The sequence below is a fragment of the Vigna umbellata genome, chromosome 10, assembly GCF_029865625.1.
Source record: "Vigna umbellata cultivar VRB3 chromosome 10, Vumbellata_1.0, whole genome shotgun sequence".
NCBI lineage: Eukaryota > Viridiplantae > Streptophyta > Magnoliopsida > Fabales > Fabaceae > Vigna > Vigna umbellata.
In genome coordinates, this window is record NC_142174.1 from 18,410,434 (window position 1) to 18,435,324 (window position 24,891).

Genomic DNA, 24,891 nt, shown 5'->3' on the forward strand with positions numbered 1-24,891 from the left:
CCCAGTACAGACTTCTATTTTCAAATCCGAACAGTCAAAGTTTAGTAATATGTCTTAGGATTCACATATTAAAATTTTAGCTAAATCCAACGGTAAAAACAATTAATAGAAATTTATCACCACAGTAACTCGAAAATAAGAAATTATAATCATGAAAACCAAATTTTACACAAGTCAATATATAACTACCATTACCAATTTTTTTTTTTTTTTTTTTTTAACATATTCATATTCATGATCATAACAATAAAGGATTAGCTCCCCTTCATCAAAGTCAAGCAATTGGAACCATATTTCTAACTACAAAATTCTAGAAATCAAGTTGAGTTAGCTCGCCTTACCTCTTGAAGGCTCAAACACCTTAAACTCTTCTTCAAAGACAGCAACTCATCTCCTCCTTGCTAGACCAAGTCAGCCTCCACACTTAGGACACTTAGGATTTCGTTCACCTCCCACCAAGGACCTCTCTACTCTCCTCCAAAACTCCAAATCTGATTTGGAATTAAAAGAAGATGCCTTAGACAACTAAGGACCCATGCACTTGGCACTTAACAATAATAAACAACCAATGGACCATTCTAAACCATTTTCCAGCCCTAAAACATGGTAGGAAAGTCTCCAAAGGGTCCCAAAATGTTCTCCTAGTGCAGAACACAACCTACTCACTCCAAAAAGTTGCAACTTGTAAAAAAAATACACCTAAAATTAAGGTTGGACGCTAGCCCCTAGATAGCAAAACTGTCACGTTTTCCCCAGCTCGGTTAGACCCCTTCCCGAAGTCCAAAATATGCGTATGAGTAGTCAAATTGAAGCTCTTTGAGTCTAGTTTCCAATAAAATAAGAATCAACTCAATTGATATTTTACAAAGAATAATAATTTCACTCCCCAGAGTCCCAAAATATTTTCGAAAACCATTGCTCTGATACCAAAATGTAACACCCTACTATTTTAAAGGGTATTACTGATAGTAGAGACTAAATTAATTTGATATCTCTTATAAACAATCAAACTTTATTTCATTTAATCCAAAGTACAATACCAAACTTACAAAACTTTAAACAATATAGTCTTCACCATTGAAATTTCAACTTATAAGTTTTACACAACATAATCTTCCCCATACAAATTTATTCTTTTACAAAAACCCCTGAAAGTTTTTGCCCGCATCTCTCTCATCTCTAAGCTTGTTCAACCGCATCTGCAACATTATCTAATCACATATAACATGAGTTATATGATCATAGTACAAACAAATAAGGGTAAGCCAACCTTATCATAAAATCATTAAACTTGTAATAAAAATATTATAATCATGTATTTTTGCAATTGATAAAATATCATTATTCCGATGTCATTAATTCATCATTATCAAAGTCATCTTTCCCATTTCCATAAATCTTACAAGTGTACCATGCTTACTCATGAAGCCTTATGGTCAGACCGCTCTCTGCCTGCTTCCTTAAGCCTCACTTATATACTATGTCTTACTTTCTGAAGCCTTATGGTCAGACCCCTCTCTGCCTGCTTCTTTATAACTTACGAATCATATGTTTATGTCAAAGCCTTATGGTCAGACCACTTTCTGCCTGCTTTCATAAACCTCAGGTGTTACTTTGCTCATACCAAACTTTCATGGTATAACTCGAACATACTACTCCCGGTAGTAAACATCATTTCATAAGTAATGATTTCTCATATCCACTCCAACATTTCATAAAACCAACAATTCATACCCTCTTATCCACCTAACTCAATCATGTTCATTCTTTAATCAAGAATTTATAATAACCCGTTTTGGTATCAATAAATTAAACATATTACCATATATTATGCTTCATATTATAAACTCATTTTTGCCCATAACGAGTATAACTCAACATATTTTCACCAAACAAAGATCATGGATCAACCAAAATATATCAACATATCGTAGGAACTACATATTAAAGTCTGGGCTCAATGTAATAATAAATAAAATATATATGAAATTTTTACCATGATAATATTATGCATCTACAATCAACTTGTTTTATTTTATTTTCATCCTAGTAGAGATTTTTCTTTACTCCAATTGGTCACCGGAGAGGACCCAGATGTCTGAACGCATCAAACTCACCTTCGACGTCAGCACATATGACTAGTCACAACTGACTGGACCAGGCCAGGGCTGCTCTATGATCAGGGATGTGCCAACTCAGGTTTTTAAGGTTCCTCTATCCTACCAACAAAGGGAGGCCCTCAATAATTAATCAATTTATTTATTTAATTTATCTACCTTGTTGTCTTATGCTCTAAATCTAAAATGTCTAATTTTAATATTTTTACTTCATCTCACAACAACCTCAAACAGTATCTGTATATCTATTTAATACTCATATATAAGCAATTACAGAACCCTTACTCCAGACCTTCCAACAAGATCAATTTCAGCCAACAAACTCATTCAATAAATTCATCGCATCTCAACATGTACAATTTAACAGTTTCAGTTATAACACCCAATATAATAAAAGTCATAAAACAGTTTCGCAAGAGAACACCAGTTCAACATTCGTATATTTATAAATTCATACAAAAATAATTAGTTGCCCTTACCATCAAAATAATATTAATATAAAAATTCAGGGGAAACAAGAAGTTGAATCTGGCAGAGCCGGTTAGACAACTTCTCATCCTTCCACAAAGATGCAATAAAAAAAATAGATAAGACAATAAAATTTCTGGGGAAACAAGAAGTTGAATCTGGCAGAGCCGGTTAGACAACTTCTAATCCATCCAAAAATACAATATAATTAAATAACACGAACATTAACATGTCTGGGGAAACAAGAAGTTGAATCTGGCAGAGCCGGTTAGACAACTTCTAATCCATTCCAAAAATGCAATAAAATAAATAAGTAAAGCAATAAATAGTTTGGGGAAACAAGAAGTTGAATCTGGCAGAGCCGGTTAGACAACTTCTAATCCTTCCAAAATACAATAAAAATAAATAAGGAAAGCAATAAAATGTTTGGGGAAATAAGAAATTGAATCTGGCAGAGCCGGTTAGACAATTTCTAATCCTTCCAAAATACAAAAATAAACAACTAATAACATACAAATGGCATAACATAATCAACATCACATTTTACAACTATCACACTTAGATATCAACACAAAAGCATACTCTCATTTAAATTCAAGATCATACAGAAACAAAATACTCCATATTCAAGATTTAAGATCAGACAAACGCAAAATATAGCATATTCAAGACTCAAGATAATACAAAGGGAAATACTCAAAGTTAGCTCCCCTTACCTCTATTCCAGACTTAGTTTCCTCTTCTCAAACCGTTCTCCGGAAACCTCCAGAATTTCCCCTCTTCAACTAGAATTTACTCCAACTCTCTTCTCTCACAATTTCTCTAGAATTTTGGTGTAAATTTCCAGCCTCCCCCCTTGGCTATTTATAGTAAAAAAATTTACTATTCATTTTTACTATTCATTTTTACTATTCATTTTTTTATTCATTTTACTATTACAAAAATAATTTTTTATTTGCAAATTGGTGAATTCTGATCTCAATGCTACGTGTAACACTTATCCTTTCCAAAAATAATTTTTTTTTTTTTTTACTATTCACTTTTTACTATTCACAATTTACTATTCACAATTTACTATTCACTAATTTTTATTTTTATTTTTATTTTTTATTTTTAAGTATCTAACAAATATTTTCAAGGATCTTACACGAATGGCTAAAAGGAGGATTTTAAGCTATGTAATGTAAATGTGAAAGGAGGATTTTCTGAATGTGCACCAGGTGTTTGAAAAAATGGCTAAAAGGATGGAAAGAAACTTTTATTTTATTCTTTTTAAATTTCTTATTTTTATTTCAGTTGCATGTTCTAATTTCTTTTGGCAATTGTTGGTGTCAAGGACTTGTTTTGCATAATTTGTGGCAGGGCAAGTGAACGATAGAGTATGGGAAGAGCTTCAAGGGATAAGAGGGATGTTGGCGTAATTGGTTTTCGGGATATCTATTATCAGAAAGCAAAATAGGAAGGTTGGCGTGCTCGAAGTTCCTTTAAACTCCTTCAGATAGATGAGGAATTCAACATTTTTGAAGGTGGGATGTCTGTGTTTCTCCATAAAAGTCTCTATTTGGCCTTTTGGGTTTGTTGAATATTTTTTCCGCTGAGACACTGTTTCGAGATTAATTTTTTATTTTTGGCAGGAGTGAAGCGTGCTGTAGATTTGTGTGTTGCCCCGGGTAGCTGGAGTCAGGTACTTGTTTCTCACTTGCAGTAGCTTTTCTTCATTGTTTCTCACTTGCAGATTCATGCCAAGACTTAGGATTGAAATTAAGCTCTATCAAACTTAATGTTCACTTGCATACATGAAGCCAAAGCGTTCACCTAAAAGTTCTTCTCTCACTCGAGTGAGTTTTCTTAGAGAGAGAAGCGCTTCCTCGACTATGTTCTGTAATGGGCTTTTGAGCTTCCTCGTGATTTCTTCTTCTTCTGGGTTGCGGCGAGTTCGACTTCTGACGAGGTAGGGGAAGAATAGTAGCAGCAACTGGGGCACGTGGCGAGTTGAAACGGCTGCGTTGAGGCCGACGATGTGGCTATGGATTCCTCAGAGCTCGTGTACAGATGCGTCAGTCTTATGGGCACCTCGGTTTCGGTGTGGCGACGGAGGTTGCTCGAGGGTGGGTTTTTGTCCAAGGAGATGACGGTGAGGCAATGGCGACTCGACAATGGTAGCGTCTTCGCGGCGGCTTTCTGGGGCTAGATTTTTGTAAAGGAGATGACGGTGAGGCAGTGGCGATTTAGGGTTCGAAGGGTTTTCCAAATTGGATCTATGTGGTTTTTCTGAGTGCATGCCATTTTCCCCCCCTTTTTTTTTCTGCTTGCATAATTTTTCTATTTTTTTTAATTTATTAAATTCCATGTCATCACTAGGAGTATATTTTTTTTAATAAAATATCCACCTCAGCACATTTTAATGCAGTTTGTGAAAACTTAACGGTTAGGGAAAAATTGGCTCAATTTTACAAATATTTTGACCCAATTGAGATATTTTGTAAATATATAGACCCAATTGAGACAGTTGGAAATATGAGGACCCACTTGAGATTCTCATACAAATACGATAACCATCAGATAGTTTAAACCTATATTATTCCACGTTTATGTATTGTATGTCCGTCTGGTAAGTTATTATATGTATTTCTTCCACATTCTAAATACGAACAAAAACACATTAAAAAGTTTAGAAATCTTGTTGTTTATTGAGTATTCTTTCTCTCATGAACTTTTTTCTATTTGTGGTGAATAGATTCATTCACTCACTTGTAATCTCTTTTTCTGGTGTTTGGTGTGGTGAATTCATTCAAGTCAGAATGCTACTACTTCATTGACTTTGGAAGTTTCGAATCCCATGCAATGCAATAATCATAAAACCTTTAATCAAATAAACAATTACAACTCGTGGATAGAATGTAATATTTTATTGTCTTTATTTTTTATTTCATCGTGGAAATATTGATGGGATTGTTTTATATAAAATATTTCAAATCTTTAATCTACAATTATTAATAATAAAAAGGATTCTTTCAATAACTTTTTGGATTTCTTGTCCGTTAGTCCGACTAGGATATGCGTATTAAAGATACTCCGATGCCTATGCCTATTAAAGATATTCCGATGCCAAAGTCAGTAATTAAACCGGTTATCTAATACGCCTATTAAAGATACTCCAATACCAAAGTCAGTAATTGAATCGTTCGGTTATTTGATACGACAATGACAAAAATAAATCCACAGTAATTACCTCCACATACTTGTTACTTTTGACTTATATTTATAGTTTTCGAGCATGAACTTAGGACTAACGATATTTTAATCTCGGCCCAATCCTGGTCCAATACTCTTAAACGTGATTTACCTTAATATCCTTAACATTAATCATTTATGCTTATGATTTTTTTGTTGGTCGTCCGGTTATGTCTTCATTGTGGACTATGTCTATCTGTACATATTTTACTATTATACTTTTAGAGTTTAAAACTATACTTTGAAAGTATATCTTTTATAAATCTAATAAAAAAATTATTTTATAATCAATGTAATATTTCCTCATTTTTACCAAATTACATATTTAGTGGGATGAATGAGATTATAGAGCAAATCCATTGGGCAATCACTTTTTTCAATGTGAAAGTCATTATCAAATGCATGTCACGTTTTGCCACATAAATGATTATTTATACATTATAAGTTGGGGAGAGTGTGAATTAATTTATATGCATTGCGTGTGAAACTAAACAATAAGGGGCCATGAAAAATAATGATCAATTAGTTAAATTTCTCCTCTTATTATAATATTATTCCTTTTGGTACATGTTATGTTTATATTATTAACAATTAATAAAAATATTACCAAAACTAATTCTTCGTTTTACTTTAAAAAAATAAATCTCGGTCTTTCTTTACATAATTAAGCATTCTCTTTTTCTCCTCTGCCCAGTCAAAAGTATTCCCTTCATAAATTTGACCAGCAAAGTGACTAGTGTATTTATTTGGCATGTGATGAAGGGTTTTGAGATCATTTTTATAAGAAAATTAAAAACTCGTAAAACATAGTTACATAAAAAAATAAATTAAACTAGTGATAGATAATCATATTGAGGAAAGATATAGATTAGGTTAGTGTGTAAGCACATCCAACCTAGTTTGGTTACAAGATCAAGTCTCGTTAATTATTTTTATTGAACTAGTTTTAAAAGTATGCTTACGCAAGGGATGAGATGTCGGTTCGTGTATTTATTAAAAGAGAAGAAAAAAATAATAAATATTTTTAAGGTTATGATTAAATTTTGAATAGAATCAATATTAAAAATAATTTATATTTTAATAATTAATATATTTATAAAAATATGAATAGTAGATTTTGTAAAAATATACAAGAAAAAACATGTAAAAAAAAATAGAAGAAGTTTTATAAAAGTATAAAGGATATGCAAAAATATATAGAGTTGACTCGCTAAAAATATAAATTAATATGTATAAATATATTAATATAATGTGAATTGTTATACTCATCTAATTAATGCATTAACAAATTCGTTCAATATGTGTAGTTAGAGTTGTCTAATCAATATATGGACACTTTCATATGATGTATATTGTTAGACTCCTCTAATTAGTATATAGATAAACTTGTGTAATATTTACTGCAGAACTCACCTAATCATAAAATGGACAGAGTCATCTAATATGTATTAATGGATTTATCTAATATGTATATGAATAAACAACCCTAATATATATTATTAGACTCGTGTAATCAATATATGGATAAACTCGTCTAATGTGTATTATTATACTCGTCTAATCAATGTATGGAATAACAATAATATTTTTTTGTTATACTCATCTAAGCAATATATGGATAAACTCGTCAAATGTGTATTACTAGACCTTTGTAATATTTTTTGTTATATTCGTTTAATCAATGTACGAACAAACTCGTAGAATGTGTATTGCAAGATGCATCTAAATAGAAATGAATGGACATGTCTAATGTTTATTAATAGACTCGTCTAATTTGTGTGTGGAAAGATTTGTTTAGTGTATATTTCTTGAGTGTCTAATAAATATACGAATGACCTGTTTAATGTTTATTATTAGACTCGTTTAATTAATACATCGAAAATCTCATCTAATATTTTTTGTTCTGCTCATCCAATCAATGTGTTTCCAAACTTGGCTAATAATTTTTATTATACTTGTTTAATCAACGTATGAATGACTAGTCAGTCTAATATTTTTTTTATACTCAATTTAATTATTGTATGGACAATCTCGAATAACGTTTTTACTATATTCTTCTAATCAGTGTATGAAAAGACTCGTCTGATGTATTGTTAGACTTTGTATAATCAATACATTGATAAACTCACCTAATATGTATTGTTATACTTGTTTAATCAGTATACAAACACACTGGTATAATATGTATTATTAGATAAACTCGTCAAATATGTACTATTAGACCTTTGTAATATTTTTTGTTATATTCATTTAATCAATGTACGAATAAACTCGTAGAATGTGTATTGCAAGATGCATCTAAATAGAAATGAATGGACATGTCTAATGTTTATTAATAGACTCGTCTAATTTGTGTGTGGAAAGATTTGTTTAGTGTATATTTCTTGAGTGTCTAATAAATATACGAATGACCTGTTTAATGTTTATTATTAGACTCGTTTAATTAATACATCGAAAACCTCATCTAATATTTTTTATTCTGCTCATCCAATCAATGTGTTTCCAAACTTGGCTAATAATTTTTATTATACTTGTTTAATCAACGTATGAATGACTAGTCAGTCTAATATTTTTTTATACTCAATTTAATTATTGTATGGACAATCTCGAATAACGTTTTTACTATATTCTTCTAATCGGTGTATGGAAAGACTCGTCTGATGTATTGTTAGACTTTGTATAATCAATACATTGATAAACTCACCTAATATGTATTGTTATACTTGTTTAATCAGTATACAAACACACTGGTATAATATGTATTGTTAGACTCGTCTAATGAGTGTATATTTAGAATTGTATAATGTGTATTACAATACTCATCTAATTAGTGAGTGGAAAAACTCGTCTAATTTGTGTATAAAAAACTTATATAATGTATACTGTTAGATTTGTCTAATCAATGTATAAAGATATTCGTCTAATGTTTATTGATATAATTATTTAATTACTGTATGAATATAGTCGTTCCATCAATATATTTGTAAACTAATTTAATTATATTTTTAATAAATGAAATTGAAAATTAACTAATAATATTAATGAGTCAAAATATTATTTTTTGTGTCAATTATTTATATTTAAATTAATAAATCAAATAATGTTAACTAGTTAAAATAAATAAATGAATTGTGTTTGAGAAATTTTGTTCTAAAATAAATAAATAAATTATATTTCTATCTTTGTACACATTGTATCATGGTAAAAAGTAATAATTATAATTGTGGACTTAAATAGGTAACAAAAGTAGACAATTTTTAAACATAATTCATTTCATACAGTTATTGTAGTTTATGAATATGAACAATCCATTCAAAGCATATATATAATTTATTGGAAAATTGTTTTTGTCCGTAAAAAAACAGTAATACTTTCCACAAACATATCATTATAAACTTAGTCTAACAATTATAATCATATCACATTATACATGAAAAACCCTAAAACACTACATGCCTTCAAGGAAAAAACCAAAACCCAAAGAGTTTTTTATTTTAAAAAGTTTACTCATAAAAGTGATAGCAGTTTGTCACCTCATTAATTACAGATCAAATATCACTTTGATCTTTATTATAACTAATAAAAACATTAGTGTTAAACATATGTGTTATTTTTTCATGATAATAAAAAATAATAAAAGTATAGTTAAAAAAATAAATATAAATATTTTTTTAATTTTATGGTAGATAGTTTTTATTTATTTTTTAGGTAATTATTTTATTATAGATACTTATTTTAGTTTAAAAAAGTAATTATTTTTAAAAAAATAAATAAAAAATAGTTAAATTATAAAAAAATTTCACTGAATAAAATTTGTAAAGTACTTATTTTAATTTAAAAAAATGATTACTTATATATTAAAATGGGTAAAATTGAAAAAAGAAATATGTATAACAAATAGATGAATCCCTTTATATAATAATATGTATTTATATTATCAATTTCAATTTCACTAAATCAATCTTATTACAATTAGTTTTCTCATGTTGTTTTCCTTAAAATAGGAGGTTATTGTTAAACTTGTCTCTAGTTGTCCAAAATATCCAAAAGAAAAATGAAAAGAAAAGTGCATATTTTGATATTAAAACAGAGGTTTGAGATCGTTTTAACCCAACTAGTGAGAAAATCACGATGATTTAAGATTTCAGCTAAAAGAACAGGTTCATTGTAAAAAGAAAAACATTAATGATGTGTGAATCAAAAGTCAACATTTCATAAACATATTTAAATGCGAAAAATTATTCGTAAGCATTATTACAACAAAAGGTGATGATCATAAAATAACTTTTACGAGTACTGCAAGAAACAAGTTTTATTTTAAATCAACATGGATTATCTATTTTCTTTTAGAAAAAAACCACATTCCTTCCATGGAAAGACAAGATAAGATCCAATTACCATGGAAAACTTATCATGAAGATAAGAAATTGTATGAAACTTTTAATTCAATCAATGATTGAAAGAAGTTGATAACGACCATACACAGTTACTTGAAGTTAGGGTTTTAATATTATTATGAGAAGCATAATAATAATAATAATAATACAGGATACTGCTAAACCAACAAGAAAACAAAAAACCTATGTCGTCACAGCATCTAAATCAAACAATATTGTGGAAGAATGGTCGGTTTTAGAATTTGAAATCCCATATTATTTTGGACAGGGTCGGTAAGTAGAGCCAACCTGTAAGCCAATTTAGACACAACATGGCCTTGTCATAGCAGCCACACTCTGACCCACCAACAAAACCCTACTTTATTACCTCTAAAGCTAAGCATTAGTGGATATCTAATCACCATCAACACCCATATGCAAACAAATTTTCCTCATTTTTTTAATATGCCCAACAATGGAATTCATGTGTATATATATTAAATTATGTAAAAGATTAAAACTTTAAAAATTCTGGGATATGATTGCCACCATCTTTCTAATGTCAACAATAATCTTCTCTTTAGACTTGCTTTAGGTTTAGATTAGTCAAAAACAAGATTTTAGTGTTAGGTGGTAATACGGTAATACCAGCTTCCGAATCTTCAAATGTTCCAACTAAGAAGAACGACTCGTTCAGACGTTGCAACGTGCAATCAAGAAGGGAAAATCTATCGTAATATTATTCTAATTTGAATGAAATTAGACTTCAACTTTTTATGCAAAATTTGTATCTGAATCTTGTGAATTAAAAAGAGGTGTGTACTTAAAGATGATGAGTCAGTTTTTTTAATAAACATATGAATCATTGCTAATACAATATAATGAATATAAAACAAGAAAAACAGCTGCATTTCTGTAATGTTGTAATTCAATGAGATTTATAATCTGAAAGAAGAATATTTTACACGTTATATGACAATTTTCACACTTAATAACCCATTACCGATGCAAAACTTCAGAGGAAATCAATATATACACAGAGGATTATATCTTATCTTATCAATGCTTCTTCCTAAAAAAAGGGAAAAGAAAAGAAGAAGACCAATTCATAACAATCAAGAGGAGACCCAGAAAGTAAAAACAAAAAAAGGCTAATACTTTGTATGATTTTCTCTACCAAAAAGAAGAAAAAAGAAGTCAAGAGTTTCTATCTTGAATATGAGCAACTGGGTCTTGGATTTGGTCCATGGAAGAAATAGACGTTCGTTTGATGAACTCCAAGCAATCAGCAATGGCTTCTGCATAGAAAGAATTATTCCTTCCATAAGATGATAGCCCAGAATCAGATTGGCCCTTGATTCTTTCATCTCTGACCAAACCACTTCTGCTGCTGTTGCTGTAGTTTCTTTTGAAGCCACTTTTTCTGCGGAAGACCTTCTTGAGAAGCTGAAGAGCCTGAGCATAGGAGAGTTTCCACCTATCAAAGAGCCTGAGCAAGAAGGTGAACCTTTTCCTGAGACGCAGGAAGTAAAGCCTTCTGAGGTTTAACCTAAACCCTCTACATTTTCCATGGCAATAAGATGATGATCCTCTCCCACTGCTAACCCTATTGTAACTCATATGACCCATGTTGTAGGGTTTGGCGTAGGAGCTGCGAAGAAATATATAAGGTTGGATGGTGACTTTTTGGATGGTGTGGTGAGAAGGAGAATGAAGGAAGAAGGATGGAAATGTGTGGGGATTTGGAGTGTTTTGGTCTGATGATGCAAAGACAAAGGAGTTTGAGGTGATGAAGACTAAACTTGAAAAACTTGTGTGTGTTTAAATATTGGAAGGAGGCATAAAGAAATAAAGAACAAGGGTGTTGAATGATTGATTGGTGTGGTAGGGTAAGGGGAAATAAGCAAAAGAGAAAAATGCCATGTATTCTTTTTCAAAGTAGGTGACTAAAAGCGCCACAAGAATATGATACGAGTAACAAATTGGTGAGATTCCGCAGATGAGTTGCGTAGCATGCATTATAATATGCCTATTCAAGCTTTGTTTGTTAGTCTAACAACGTTTGACTTTTGAATAATTGGCTTTTATGCTAGTGCCTTCCTTTTCTCATTCTGTGTTCAATTCCCTCCTCTCTCTCTTTCGTTAAAATATTGTTTCTTTTACCTTTAATCATAATAACCAACTTTGAGACCTATTATGCACATTTGTGCTGCCTTTATCTCTACAGAAAACTTTGTCAAAACGTCCACTAATCTTCCAAAAGAGTAGCTGATCCACAGTTTTCATTGAAAATTTGTTATCTTTATCAACAAACACGTAAACTATTAATATTATTGTATTTTGATCGGAACATCCATGTTTAGGTTTGATATATGTATATAACTCACCGTAAAAGTGAATAAGAAATCTAGATATAAGAAAAAGGAAAAACATATCTTATACATCAATTTGATAAATTAAATCAGTTGTTTCAGTTTTGTTAAATTTTCTCCTTGATAAAGTCTTTCAACTCCAAACATATGTTAAAGTTTCTCTTCCATTTTACGCTCTCTATTGTTCGGTCTAACTAAAAGTCATATGCATAATATACTCTAATGTTAAAGTAAGTGAGGATCTGACAATATTAACAATAAATGTACAATAGATATAACCAATCTATTACATTATTACAAATATGTATTTATAGATTTCAAGATGGTGAGTTTCAAGTTAGCATGTTGGCCTAATTACAGTTCAATTTACCTAATAGTCTGACTTAGACTTAACATAATTATCTTTAGCGTTAATTTCGATTTAATTCGACTGCTCGACTATTCGACCGGTTCCTTTGAGATCATAGACTAGAAGAATTGTCTAGTTCTTAGACTGATCAGACGATCATACTATACATTAGTTTTTAAAGAATAATTCTTAATATTAAGTTATCTTTGATAATATATATATGGGTTAAATATGTTTTTAGTCCCTAAACTATTGGCCGTTTTTGGTTTTCGTCCCTCTTCCAAAGTAAGGTACAATTTGGTCCTCATTCTTTAGAAAAACGTTCGTTTTAGTCCTCAAAATTTTGTTTTTAGTCCTCAAAACGTTCGTTTTTTCGACTAAAACGAACGTTTTTTAAAGATTGAGGACTAAATTGTACCTTACTTTGGAAGAGGGACGAAAACCAGAAACGGTCAATAGTTTAGGGACTAAAAACATATTTAACCCTATATATATATATATATATATATATATATATATATATATATATATATATATATATATAATTGAAACCAGCAATATAAGTTAATGAACTAAACTCATTTTTCCTTACAATGCATAGTGTCTTATCTTTAGGATAATCTATTTAATTTGCTATTTTTTGGAAAGAACCTTTGTTTGGGTTAAAAGAAGAAATGGCTATTCCTTCAGCTGTGGAAACAAGCTTTGTTTGTGTTAAAAGAAGAGCTTGGTTTTGACATAAATGCTTTGAGCAATTTATGCGTAACCGGTTATCCATTTACTTCACTTATTCAATTCCAAACTAACATGCAAATATTCAAAAGAGTGCCCACTTCTGAACTACTTATTTGAAGTTTAAGGATAATGAAAAGTAACAACAAAACATTATCCAACTATAGTACAATGTTTTAATGATTTTTTTAACCTTTATTATACGCGCCAAAGTTTTTAAATAATTAGATGCTTTTGGCACAATGTTTTTAAATATATATATATATATATATATATATATATATATATATATATATATATATATATATATATATATATATATATATAGCATGACCGAGTTTTGATAATTTTTAAATGAGGAAATTGAACATTGAAAGCATGTTTGATTTTGAACAAGCTTTTGTGTACTTTGCCCTTTTTCCAATGTTTTTGTGTAAAGCAAGAAAATTATTTGCTTTCGGTTAAAAGTGCATTTAGGTATCTCCGAACAGAAATACACACTGAACAACGAAAAACAAAACAAAGTGACTCTTTTTATAACATTTTATCATCATTTACACGTAATTGGTTCAAAATTACTTCACAATCAATAATAATAATAAATAATCATGAACTAATCATAGAATAATACGTAAATAGTGTTAAAATGTTGTCAAAAAAAATATTATCAAAGTATTATTATCTTTAAAAAAACTTAAATTCAATATGATTTTACCGTATACTGCAATGCAAGTCTAGAGAAGAAATTCGTCATTTGCAATTTAATCACGTGGTTAAAACTTATTTTAAATAAAAATGAAATTTCACATAAAAGAGACAAAAAATTATTTTAAAATAAAGGAGTTAAAACATCTATTTCACATAAAATTAATGGTTTAGGTCAAATTTAAAACTGATTACTATCAATATATACTTAATTATTTAAATTAGAAAAAAATATTGTTAGATATATTATTTTTAATTTTTATTTTTAGTTAATTTATTATTATTATTTATTTATATTTTGAATTTAATTCATGTTTTTTTATTATAAATTTAATATCCTATTTTTTTATTTAATAAAAGAGAAATTAATCATATACATAATTTTTATTATATTCAACAAATATCATAAATAGAATAAAATTTGCTTGAGGGAGAAAAATACATTAAAATTCATTAATTAATAATGTTTTTCATTGAAAATTAGTCATTGACAAAGTTGGTGAATATTCCAAATCAATTAAAAAATTATTGTGTGAATTTTTTTTATGTGAAAATAGATTTCCCATTTATTTTATTATTTTTCATACGTGTAAATTAACCAAATTTAAGTGTTTAGAAAACAATTGAGAGATGAACTTAAGCATTAAAGGGATAAGAAATTATTTAAATCATGAAAGTACATTGAATTCAAATAAATTGTATAGTAAATTACATATTTAAATAATTTTTTGCATCTTGAAAGTGAAGGTTTTGAAAGTGGCACATGAATTTGAGGTTGTGAAACTTTTATTTTAAAGTCAATTAAATCTACCACAAATTCAATTGAAACATAACCTAATTTCAAAAATGTCTTGATATGGAAGAGAACCATTATTGACCATAAAAAAAGTCAACCTTACATTTGGTAAGTATGGATCGAAAGTCGATATATCTTAATTAAAGAAATACCTCCCGAAGAAAAACCAAATTTCAATTTAAAACAATTTTTTCTTCTTGTTTTCTTCCCACGAGCAAGGAACTTGACTAAAATATAATAATAAAATAACGGTTTTCACAAGGCAAATAGAAAAATTGCACCAAATCCATGTATATATATGCAAGTTATTTAGTCATGTAATATTGTTAACCTTTATCATCTATTTATGTAAGGAGTTTGTTTAAAATTGGCTAAATTATTGTTGTTATTTCAAATTACAAGTTTAAAGATAAGGCATGTCGTGGGGCTTTTCTAACCAGATATTTTTATATTTTATTTCATGGGCATTAAATTGGTAACACGGTTTACGTTTCAATTTTATCAATCCTAGTGCTTTGATGTGGCAAAAAAGATAGTTTAGGAATAGTTTATTGAGAAATAAAAAAATAACTTTTTTTATAGAAAATGTAAAATTATTTACATAAATATCCATTGATACTCCATTTTCTTACTACTTTTTTACTGCATGAGGTGTCATCTTATGTGGCTATCCTATTTAGTTTTATATTGAGTTTCTTAATTGTTTTTCACACGCTGCCATCTAAGAATTTTCTTCCTATTCCCTTCTCCCTTCCCTTTCGTTCATCTGGTGCGATTTTAAATCAATCAATTTATTGAAAAATACGAGACTTTCATTCTTAAACATGAATATATTGTTATTGAACTTTTGAATTCAATTTATATGCATTATTTATAAGATATTGTTAAGAAAATTTTTAACAGTTTTAAAAAATTAAAATATATTATATTTAGATTATTTAAAATTTTAATTTTTTATTTTATTTTGTAAATATTTTATTTGGATGGACTAATTAAAATCTCTTATATTTTAATATTCTTATTTGGATAATATAATTTAACTTCTCTTTTAAAATAAAATTTTATTTTAAAAATATTAGATAATTCAATTGTATCACTCAATCCGAGTTTCAATTCAGAAATCTCAAACATTTGACTCAGAACAACTCAGTTTAATCTTTAGTTTAGTTTAGTCCGACTCGTATAAACTCTAGGTCGAGTATACCACCATTCCATGCATAGTAAAAAATTAAACCAATCCATACTTCAAATGTTCTAAAAAATTTAAAATTTCTCACTCAAACATGACATAATTACTGTAGAGAGGAGTATACAGAGCAAAGCAAATGCAATAGCAGCAACACATAAAAGGTCAAAAGTTTAATATACTCTCACTATGCAAGTTACAATAATCCTCCCCAGCAAATACAAATACAGAATTCTACCTAGCTCGTATTAACACGGTTAACAGTTGTACATGATTTTTAATTTAACTGGCTTGAAATAAATGCTACGCTAAGCCAGAAATTGGCATTAGTTTTACAGACAGAAATAATTCTTGTAAGTAAATGGTTTTCGGGTCAACTATCCTACATATATATATCATGGTCAAAGAGAAAGTCATCAAACCAAAAGGAACCACTATTCGGACTGTTCAAATGGTACACGAACAAACAACTGCCCATGCAGCGTCACCACCGCCGACGTCTGATGGGGATCAATTCTTGAGGGCAAGCTGACGACCTGAATTCATAGAATTTCTTGTGTTAAGAGTGAGGGAAGAGTAATATGTCATAATATGCCTGAAGAATCATGTATAGACCCAAAAAAAGGGGGTTTAGATGAGGATTGTATTAATAAACCTATAACCGTACAATTACTAACATCTAGGTAGGAGTATTAGAAAATAAACTTGCAAGTCTAATGAGGCAAAGTAATAGTTTGTTACAGACACGGATGGTTGTTTCACTTTATATTCTTCAGTGTTTTGGTATGATGACTATAATAGCAGCAAGAACAGACCATTGATGGTTAGAACATGTATACAACACAGATTGAAAATTGAAACAAAAGCAGTAGTGTATAAATTTTCAAAGCAAGACGGTTTTTCTATTTCATTGTTGAAGAAAAGTTAAATATACCTTTCTGAAAGGTGTCACACCCCAAGGATTGTTGGGATGCTCAGGCTCACCACTTATGACGAGGCGTCCTGCTGGGTCTGACTGTACACGAACCTGGTTTTAAAAAAGCATCCACAGTTCCATTTCAGATTTTCGGGATTGTTTTTCAGTATTGTAACGTAAGCATTTAAGGTTGAGGCCTTATTGCATCAAAAGTTAACAAAGTTCAACAGAGGTAAAATTTTGACTTAAAAGGAAAATGTAGAATACAAATTTTGACTTTATAAGTCAATTCTGATGGTCATCTGCCAGAATCAAAATCTCTAAAAAGTTGAATGAAGTATTATTTTCTTTCTTTAGAAGAGAAGTGGCTTTTATGAAATAGCTATTTCTTGAGATCACAACTTAAACCGATAATCTTTGAAGTGTCCTATGTAACTCATGAACTACTGATAGGCTGGATATGAAACAATTTGAAGTAAAGATTGAAGGGGAATAAAAAAGTAATATGCTTAATTTTCATCATAACACAGATTAATACAGAGAAGAAATATATGGCAACCAGAATGCATACCTCTTCCCGCAGAAGGCCAGGAACTAAAGCATATACCTCAAAACAATCTTTCTGCACGGAAGAGTTTCTATCGAAATCAGTAATTAATAACTATATACATGGCTTTTATGCTATTTGATCACAAGATACAGAACTTACAGTTTTTTGTACATTGACTTTTACCCAGTCAGCAGGAGGTCCTATATCAATCACAGTTGTGTCCAATCTAGCAGCCACACAAATAAACAAAGGTGAGCAAGTCAGCAGATAAACCAAAGTCCCAAAGTAAACACTTCCTAATTTCAAGTAAAGAAACTGGTTTGCAAAACGTTTAAGTAATTAATCAAACAACAATTAAATACGCAGAAAACACAAGAAAAGAAATTGAAAATGAAGTAACCGGTCTTAACTGGGGTTTAGAAGGTTTACTGCGTGCAGCCTTGACTGCATTATCCATGTAAGGTGAAGATGGCTTTTTACGTTTGTGCAAATCTGAGACAATAAGGAGATAATTCAATTCTGAGAATTGTTTAAAATCTGCTATACTGTTAAAATTGGAAGCAATAGGACGAAAGACATACTGATGCTTTTAAGCTGCTTTTCACGCTTTTGCACAGACATGGAATTCCTATCCTAAGAAAAAGTAAAGTATTAACCAATTATATGGGGGTCAAAGCAGAGTAACAGACAATATAAAAGAATTCAGGGAACAAAAAACCATAATTCAAAATCCTCCAGACCTTAATAATAGGGTCACTAACTTCACCATTCCCTAGGAGACGTTGTGAGTGCCAACCCTGCATAGCCCGTGCTGCAGCATCTCTCCGGGCTCTACCTGATGCTGAAGCCTGAATTTGCCCATCATTTAAAACAGTTGCAATAAACTAACGGTCACAGGAAAATTGACAGAGAGTGACAGTACAAAATAAGTAAAATCCAAATGCAAAAAATCAGTGAAATTATGCGGATGTCAAATGTGGCTTTCCAATATCTCCCGTTCTCATATCTGGGAATTGTATGAGAATGGGACTTATATTTGCTCATGAAACAGAAAGCAAAGGTATAAATTACACATTACCTGATTTTCAATATTTATTGGCTCTGGGTGAGAAGAAATCGGCACATTTAGCTCACCACCTTTTATTTTATGTCTTTCATAATCAAGAAGTGCCTGGGGTAGGATATAACAAATAGCATTAAATACCATGGATAACAGCTGCATACTTCTAAAGGCACAATATCTGATCAATTTTCATACATTAGCAAATAGCAAAAATAATGAAATAGGCCTTTATTTCTTTTTAACCTCTAAAACACGCATGGCTAGATATTTATAGGTCACTCTGAGAAAGCAAACAAATATGACATGTATCCCATGTCAATGCTAACTACTAAATTAATAGAAAATATGGACACAAGAAAACTATGTAAATGGTGTGAAATCTTCTCTGATAGCGTCGTAACATGAATGTTACAATTGTAAAAGTAATTCAGGTATGCTTATTATCTACACCAATGTCAATATTCAAGCAGATATAAAAAGCCTACTTATAAGCCTTAAAAGAACAACAACCAAGTACATATATAAACCATGTGTAATTAGTCAAAGCAATTAATAAAAAAGGAGAAACTGAATTATGACTAATATAGCAGAGTAGTCACCTTCTCATAAAATCCCCGGAAAGTCCATGAGACAGTGGTGCATGTCCTGCATAGTTTGAGAGCATTGCACTGTGTTAATATATTATACATTATATTATCTATAATTAATTCCATTCAGACAGCTCAAATTTTTTTGACAAACGCCCCAACCCCCAGCCACCCAACGAAAAGGAAAAGAAAATTGAAAATGAAGTGCATTTGAGTAGGATCTGGGGAAAAGCCAAAACAGTGAGGAAATATTGGAAGCCCACCAGTAACCATGCCTTAAATATTGAAAACAAACAGCTGGTTCAAAGCTAAGCTAATATGCTTCTTAAATCAACCATTCAAAGTTCAATACATGCATCCAGCACTCTTTGTTTCTCATCGATACTTAGAACTTTAAAAACACTTCAAATTATCACCACACCCGTACCAATAGATAATACCATTCCAGAGAGGCTATGTTTGACAAAACAAACACAAGAGATATAAAAACTACACAGAAGACAAATACAAAATATGCATACATAAGAAGACTTTGATTTCAGAGCAATAAACAAGATAAAGACATTGAAAGTGAAGATAAATCCATACTTCGGAGGTTTGAAAGACTCTCCCACTTGCCGCCATAACTTACATGAAGTCACCTATTTATAAATATAAGCCAGTTAGGTGCGTGTCTTGGAAACATCAAAACAAGAGATAAATAAACAATCTAACAAGCTTAGAGAATAACCAAAGATAATTTGGCTCAAAAGACAACCCCTTAACATTTTGCTCATCCAATTGTAAATACAGGACATTACAGGATTATTAGGTGAGTATTTGGCAAGCTGGTATCTTCACGCCACTAAGAAACTACATCACCTAAGATTTCTATGTCAGGAATGCTATCATCAATACAATTAGGATACTAGGAATATTAAATCTCAAAATGTAGGATGTTTTAAGCATATTTTGAATTATATTTTGTTGACAGGATTAGTGATAAAAACAGGTCAAAGATGATAATACACCTCTGGTACCATGTTGAGAAAAGAGAAACCAAGAAGGAATATAACAAATACATGTGTTATCCAAAAAACTATTCTTATTTATAATGAAGAAAAGATTCAATAATAAGAAACAAAATCAAACTGAAAAGTATTTGGTTAAGATATTTCCCTATGAAACCATATCAAATCTCCCTATTTAATGTATTTCAATCACATCTCTAACATGTTTGGTTTCATACTATACACTAGCAATATAAAATACCTACAGAATGATAACAGAGTATGACACGTACTGATGTGAAGTTAACATGTACAGCCTGTAAATATTACTCTTCCTTAATTAGATGGTTTTGTTGCCATATTCTGGTAGGAATTAATTAACTAGACTCAAGGTATTGGTTGTCGGATTGATTCTATAGTTGACTTCCGTAGAAAAGGAATGTGTATTCTGTAAATACACTTTGAGGTAGACGGAATGAACAACAACTCAGCCAGTTTTTCAATGGCAATAAGTATATGTCATATTACTTATAAAAACTTAAGATTCTCATCACTCACTAGTCTCTTCTACCATATATATGTGTATGTATGCATTTGTTCACTTTATTTTACTAGGACAAATAACACTGGTCTTCCAACGGCTGGCACCTTGCAATCCATAGAAGTGACAAAAAAATCATGTTACATGATAGCTAGACAGCTCACATGAAGACTGTCAACAAGTTAAACCAGCAACCTCCATGTGAAATTACAATGAACTTCTACTGTATCTAATCGTTCATCCAAGATGTGATGCATAACTTTGCGTAAGTGATTCAACAGGGAATAAGAAAAATGAATACCTTATCATAGCCACCCAATCTCGTTACAGCTCTCCACAACCTAATATTCAGACATACGTAAGCTTTACGTCAAAGTCATCATACTATGGACTAGTGTATTTATTTAAAAATAAGAAAAAGTTTACATGAACATGAATCACTTACTTGAGGCAATTTAGTCCTTCTCCATAAAACTTGGGATGTTTGAATTCCATGCTCCTCTCCCTAAAGAAGTTTTCAAGCTCCTTCGTGAATGCTGACTGATCCTCCTCGGTTCCTGACTCATTACCATCATAGGAATGGTCAGCATCCAAGAAAGACAAGTGCTTTGAGTTTGAATTCCCATTATCAGCAGGATCGATAGCTTGCTTTTCATCAGCCTTATTCTCAACTTCTAATACATTCACAAATTCAGTGTTTGTATCAGCAGGAGCAGATTGTGATACAGCAGGCTCATTATGGCTTGCAGGCATTGGATCACCATTGTCGCAAGTTTTACTGTCAATCACTCCACAGCCTTCAGGCTTCACTTCCACAGCCATTCCAACATCATCAATACTATTCTGACGAATATCATCACTATTCTCAACCTTCTTATCACTTGTGGGAAAATTTTCAGCTTCCCCCTTCGCTTTAGACGCTTCTTCACATTCTGTCGTATTCAAAACCTGAGTATGAGCCTCTACTGGGACAGAGTGAAGAGTATTTTGGACATCCTCTTGTGAAATTCCTTCTGAAACAACCTGAGGTTCCACATTTTTATGTTCAGCAGCAGATGGCTCTTCCTTCTTATTTTCAGCAGGATTTGACCCACTTTCGACATGATTTGACCCATTTTCAGCAAGGTTTGACGCTTCCTCTTCTGGAACAGCAGCAGAGGCATCTTGAGGCTGAACTCGATCCTTTGTATCAACCAACAACTTGTTCTCTTCCACGACCGAGGGCTCGCCCTGGGCAGCCTCTTCGTGTTCTTGTGCATCACTCATTTGCCAATTTTAATTGTGCATGAGAACACAGCAACCTCCTATACCAACCCATTACAGTAATTTAAAATAAAATAGAAATCACAAGCTCACAATAAAAAACACAGGCACCCAAAATACACAGAAGGGGATTTTTAAAAAACAAGGAGAGAGAGAAAAAAAAAGGTTTAAAACCCCATGAACCAAAACCTACTGAGCGCAGACAATCATGGTCGAATTACCGCCATTAAGAGGAAACGGGAGCCACGGAACTATGCGCTTATGAAATTCACAAAACGGAAAAATGTGCTTACGAAATTCTTTGCAGGCACTCAAGAGAACAGAATAAATCAATTCGAAGTAAGACAACGAAAAACGAAAAACAGAAGGAAGACTGGAAAAAACAGTGCAATGTAGCATTACCTGTACAAATTACAATTCAAGGGAAATGGAGCAGTGTAAGCAGATAAAAAAAGAAAAGAAAACCCTAAAATGGAACACGGAGGTTTGATGAATTTGAGAAACCCTAATTGTTTGTCCTCTTCTCCACGGTTTGCAGGAATTTTCATCCCAACACCAATTGCTGGTTGAAGCGGCAGATTTTGATGCGTGCTTGGGTACACGCGCCACGCGCCGAGCAACAACAGGGTTGACCATACGACGTCGTTGCTTCCAGGACTCCGAGACGATCTGAGAATTTGGGCCTAGAACTTGGTTTGTATCGTATCGGCCGAAGATAGTCTTTTCTTCCTGCACCCTCCCGTTTAATTTCTGCATGTCCCAAAAGTTATAATCCCCAAATTAACCCTTATAAAAATTATAATAAAAATCTCTGCATCTTTTTGATATTTTCCGAATTGGATATTTCGGAAGATACTTAAACATTCAATTTGAAAAATATAAAAAATGCATTCTGAATATGATATTTTGAAACATATTACTAAATGTATAAATACATTACCCAGAGTTATTCCAGAATATTAAAAAAAAATTAAAATAATTGTATCGAACTATATTTTTGAATCTGAAAACAACTTCTGAAATCGTTATTTCGAATATTTTTTCAATATTGGAATCAATATTTTGAAAAATATTTTTTATTTATTTTAGAGTTCAAAAAGAAATCCAAAACAACTATTTTGAAAATAATTTCCAAATCTAAAATAATTATTCCGAATTTGTTTTAATATTTCAGAAGGGCGTTTTCAATACATATTTTTAAATCTAAAAATGTGTTTTGAAATATTTAATCTAAAATTTATTTTACTTTATAATGTTCTGAAAAGATTTATTGGACTCGAAAAATATTTTTCAAAATATTCAATAAAAAATATAATAAAAATTAAACATTGTAAATATTTTATTATAATTTAAAAAAAATGTGAGTGTCCTCGTCCACCTTCCAAAAAGTGTTAAAGATAAAGTATATCTTTTGTTTACGGAATAATTTTTTTTAGCAAAATATATTTGAACTATAGCCAATTTTGGAATTTTTTTAAAAAACATTTTATATGTTTACACAACTTTTATAAGTGGGGGATAATATAGTTATGATGGAGGTAGAAAAGGCATTTGGGCCTAGCAAGAAAAAACACTCCTATATCTAATCTGAAACAAATTCAATGAATTTGGATCATAATCATTTGGATGGTTACAAAGTAAAATTGAAATTATTACATTGTATTTACAGACTTAGTTATGCAAAATATGTTACAACACAATATAGGCGAAATATTCTCGGTCAACGTCATATTATATAGATTAGGATTTTTTTTTTAAATTAGAGGTAAATTATGATTAGCTAAAATTAACAGCTAAAGCATGTTAGGAGAACATCAAACAAATTAATCAAAGTGATATCTACGCAAACCAAATCTAAGAAAAAGTCTATAAATATAATATAAATAATATAGTTTATGAAATAAATTAATCAAACAGAAAAAGATATAGATAAGTTGAATGTGAAAACTCCTGATTTTGAAGTTGATAAATTTTCTTTAAATTTTTTCCATTTGGAGCTTCCCAACAGATAATATCTTTTCCTTTTAATATTATTTAGTTCCATTTAGTTATCGAAATATTGAATAAAATTTCTGAAAATGTATACAAGTTGGAGAAGTTGATTCCATAAATGTCTTCTTCCGATGGACCGAAAAGTGAGTGCACTATGAAGATATAGATAAAACCTAGACTGTCATCAATTACTAAAAGGAATAGTTGTTTTTAAAAGCTTTGATATTCTATATTTCTGTGATGCTCGATAGTGCTAATAATATAAATATACAATATATATATATATATATATATATATATATATATATATATATATATATATATATATATATATGGCCAGACTTTAGTCCCACTTTCTATCACGGATATGGATGAATCCGAGGAAAAACTTCGCAATCTATAAAGTTTTTTTCGAGAAAAAAATGTGAAAAATAATTGAGCATAGTTAAAATCATTCTTGTACATTTCATAAAATCACAGTTGAAGTGAATTCATCCCATATTCAAACAACAGATAAATTTATACAAGAGATTAAGAACTTCTTCTAATTAAAATCTTAAGATAGTTGTTTCGGTCATTCAAAGTTATCAATTTCGATATCTAGTTGTGCTGTCTTTTTTCTTTTTTTTGTCCAAGCCGTGAAAGAGGGTGTCTC

At 30.6% G+C, this 24,891-nt stretch overlaps 1 protein-coding gene and 1 pseudogene across 1 annotated transcript; one reads left to right on the forward strand and one right to left on the reverse strand.

The window, feature by feature from the left end:
• Window positions 1–3,966: 3,966 nt before the first annotated feature.
• On the forward strand, window positions 3,967–4,293 carry LOC124843420 (uncharacterized; annotated as a pseudogene).
• A 12,187-nt stretch (window positions 4,294–16,480) lies between these two features.
• On the reverse strand, window positions 16,481–22,908 carry LOC124843418 (AT-rich interactive domain-containing protein 6-like). The gene is made up of 13 exons (XM_047320161.2): window positions 22,647–22,908; window positions 21,427–22,285; window positions 21,283–21,322; window positions 20,040–20,092; window positions 19,464–19,509; window positions 18,880–18,972; window positions 18,542–18,649; window positions 18,383–18,434; window positions 18,212–18,293; window positions 17,961–18,027; window positions 17,823–17,873; window positions 17,270–17,362; window positions 16,481–16,871 (listed from the first exon to the last, which is right to left on the reverse strand). The coding sequence occupies exons 2-13, from the start codon at window positions 22,245–22,247 to the stop codon at window positions 16,770–16,772; spliced, it is 1,608 nt and encodes a 535-aa protein (XP_047176117.2). The 5' UTR covers window positions 22,248–22,285; window positions 22,647–22,908; the 3' UTR covers window positions 16,481–16,769.
• Between the last annotated feature and the right edge of the window lie 1,983 nt (window positions 22,909–24,891).

Excerpts from the sequence above, each read along its gene's own strand:
- LOC124843418 (XM_047320161.2), bottom strand. The coding sequence starts at position 22,247 with ATGAGTGATGCACAAGAACACGAAGAGGCTGCCCAGGGCGAGCCCTCG. Across the intron at positions 20,093-21,282 it reads GATTGGGTGGCTATGATAAG|GTGACTTCATGTAAGTTATG; the intron begins GTATTCATTTTT and ends ATTTATAAATAG. Across the intron at positions 17,874-17,960 it reads AAGTCAATGTACAAAAAACT|AAAGATTGTTTTGAGGTATA; the intron begins GTAAGTTCTGTA and ends TCTTCCGTGCAG.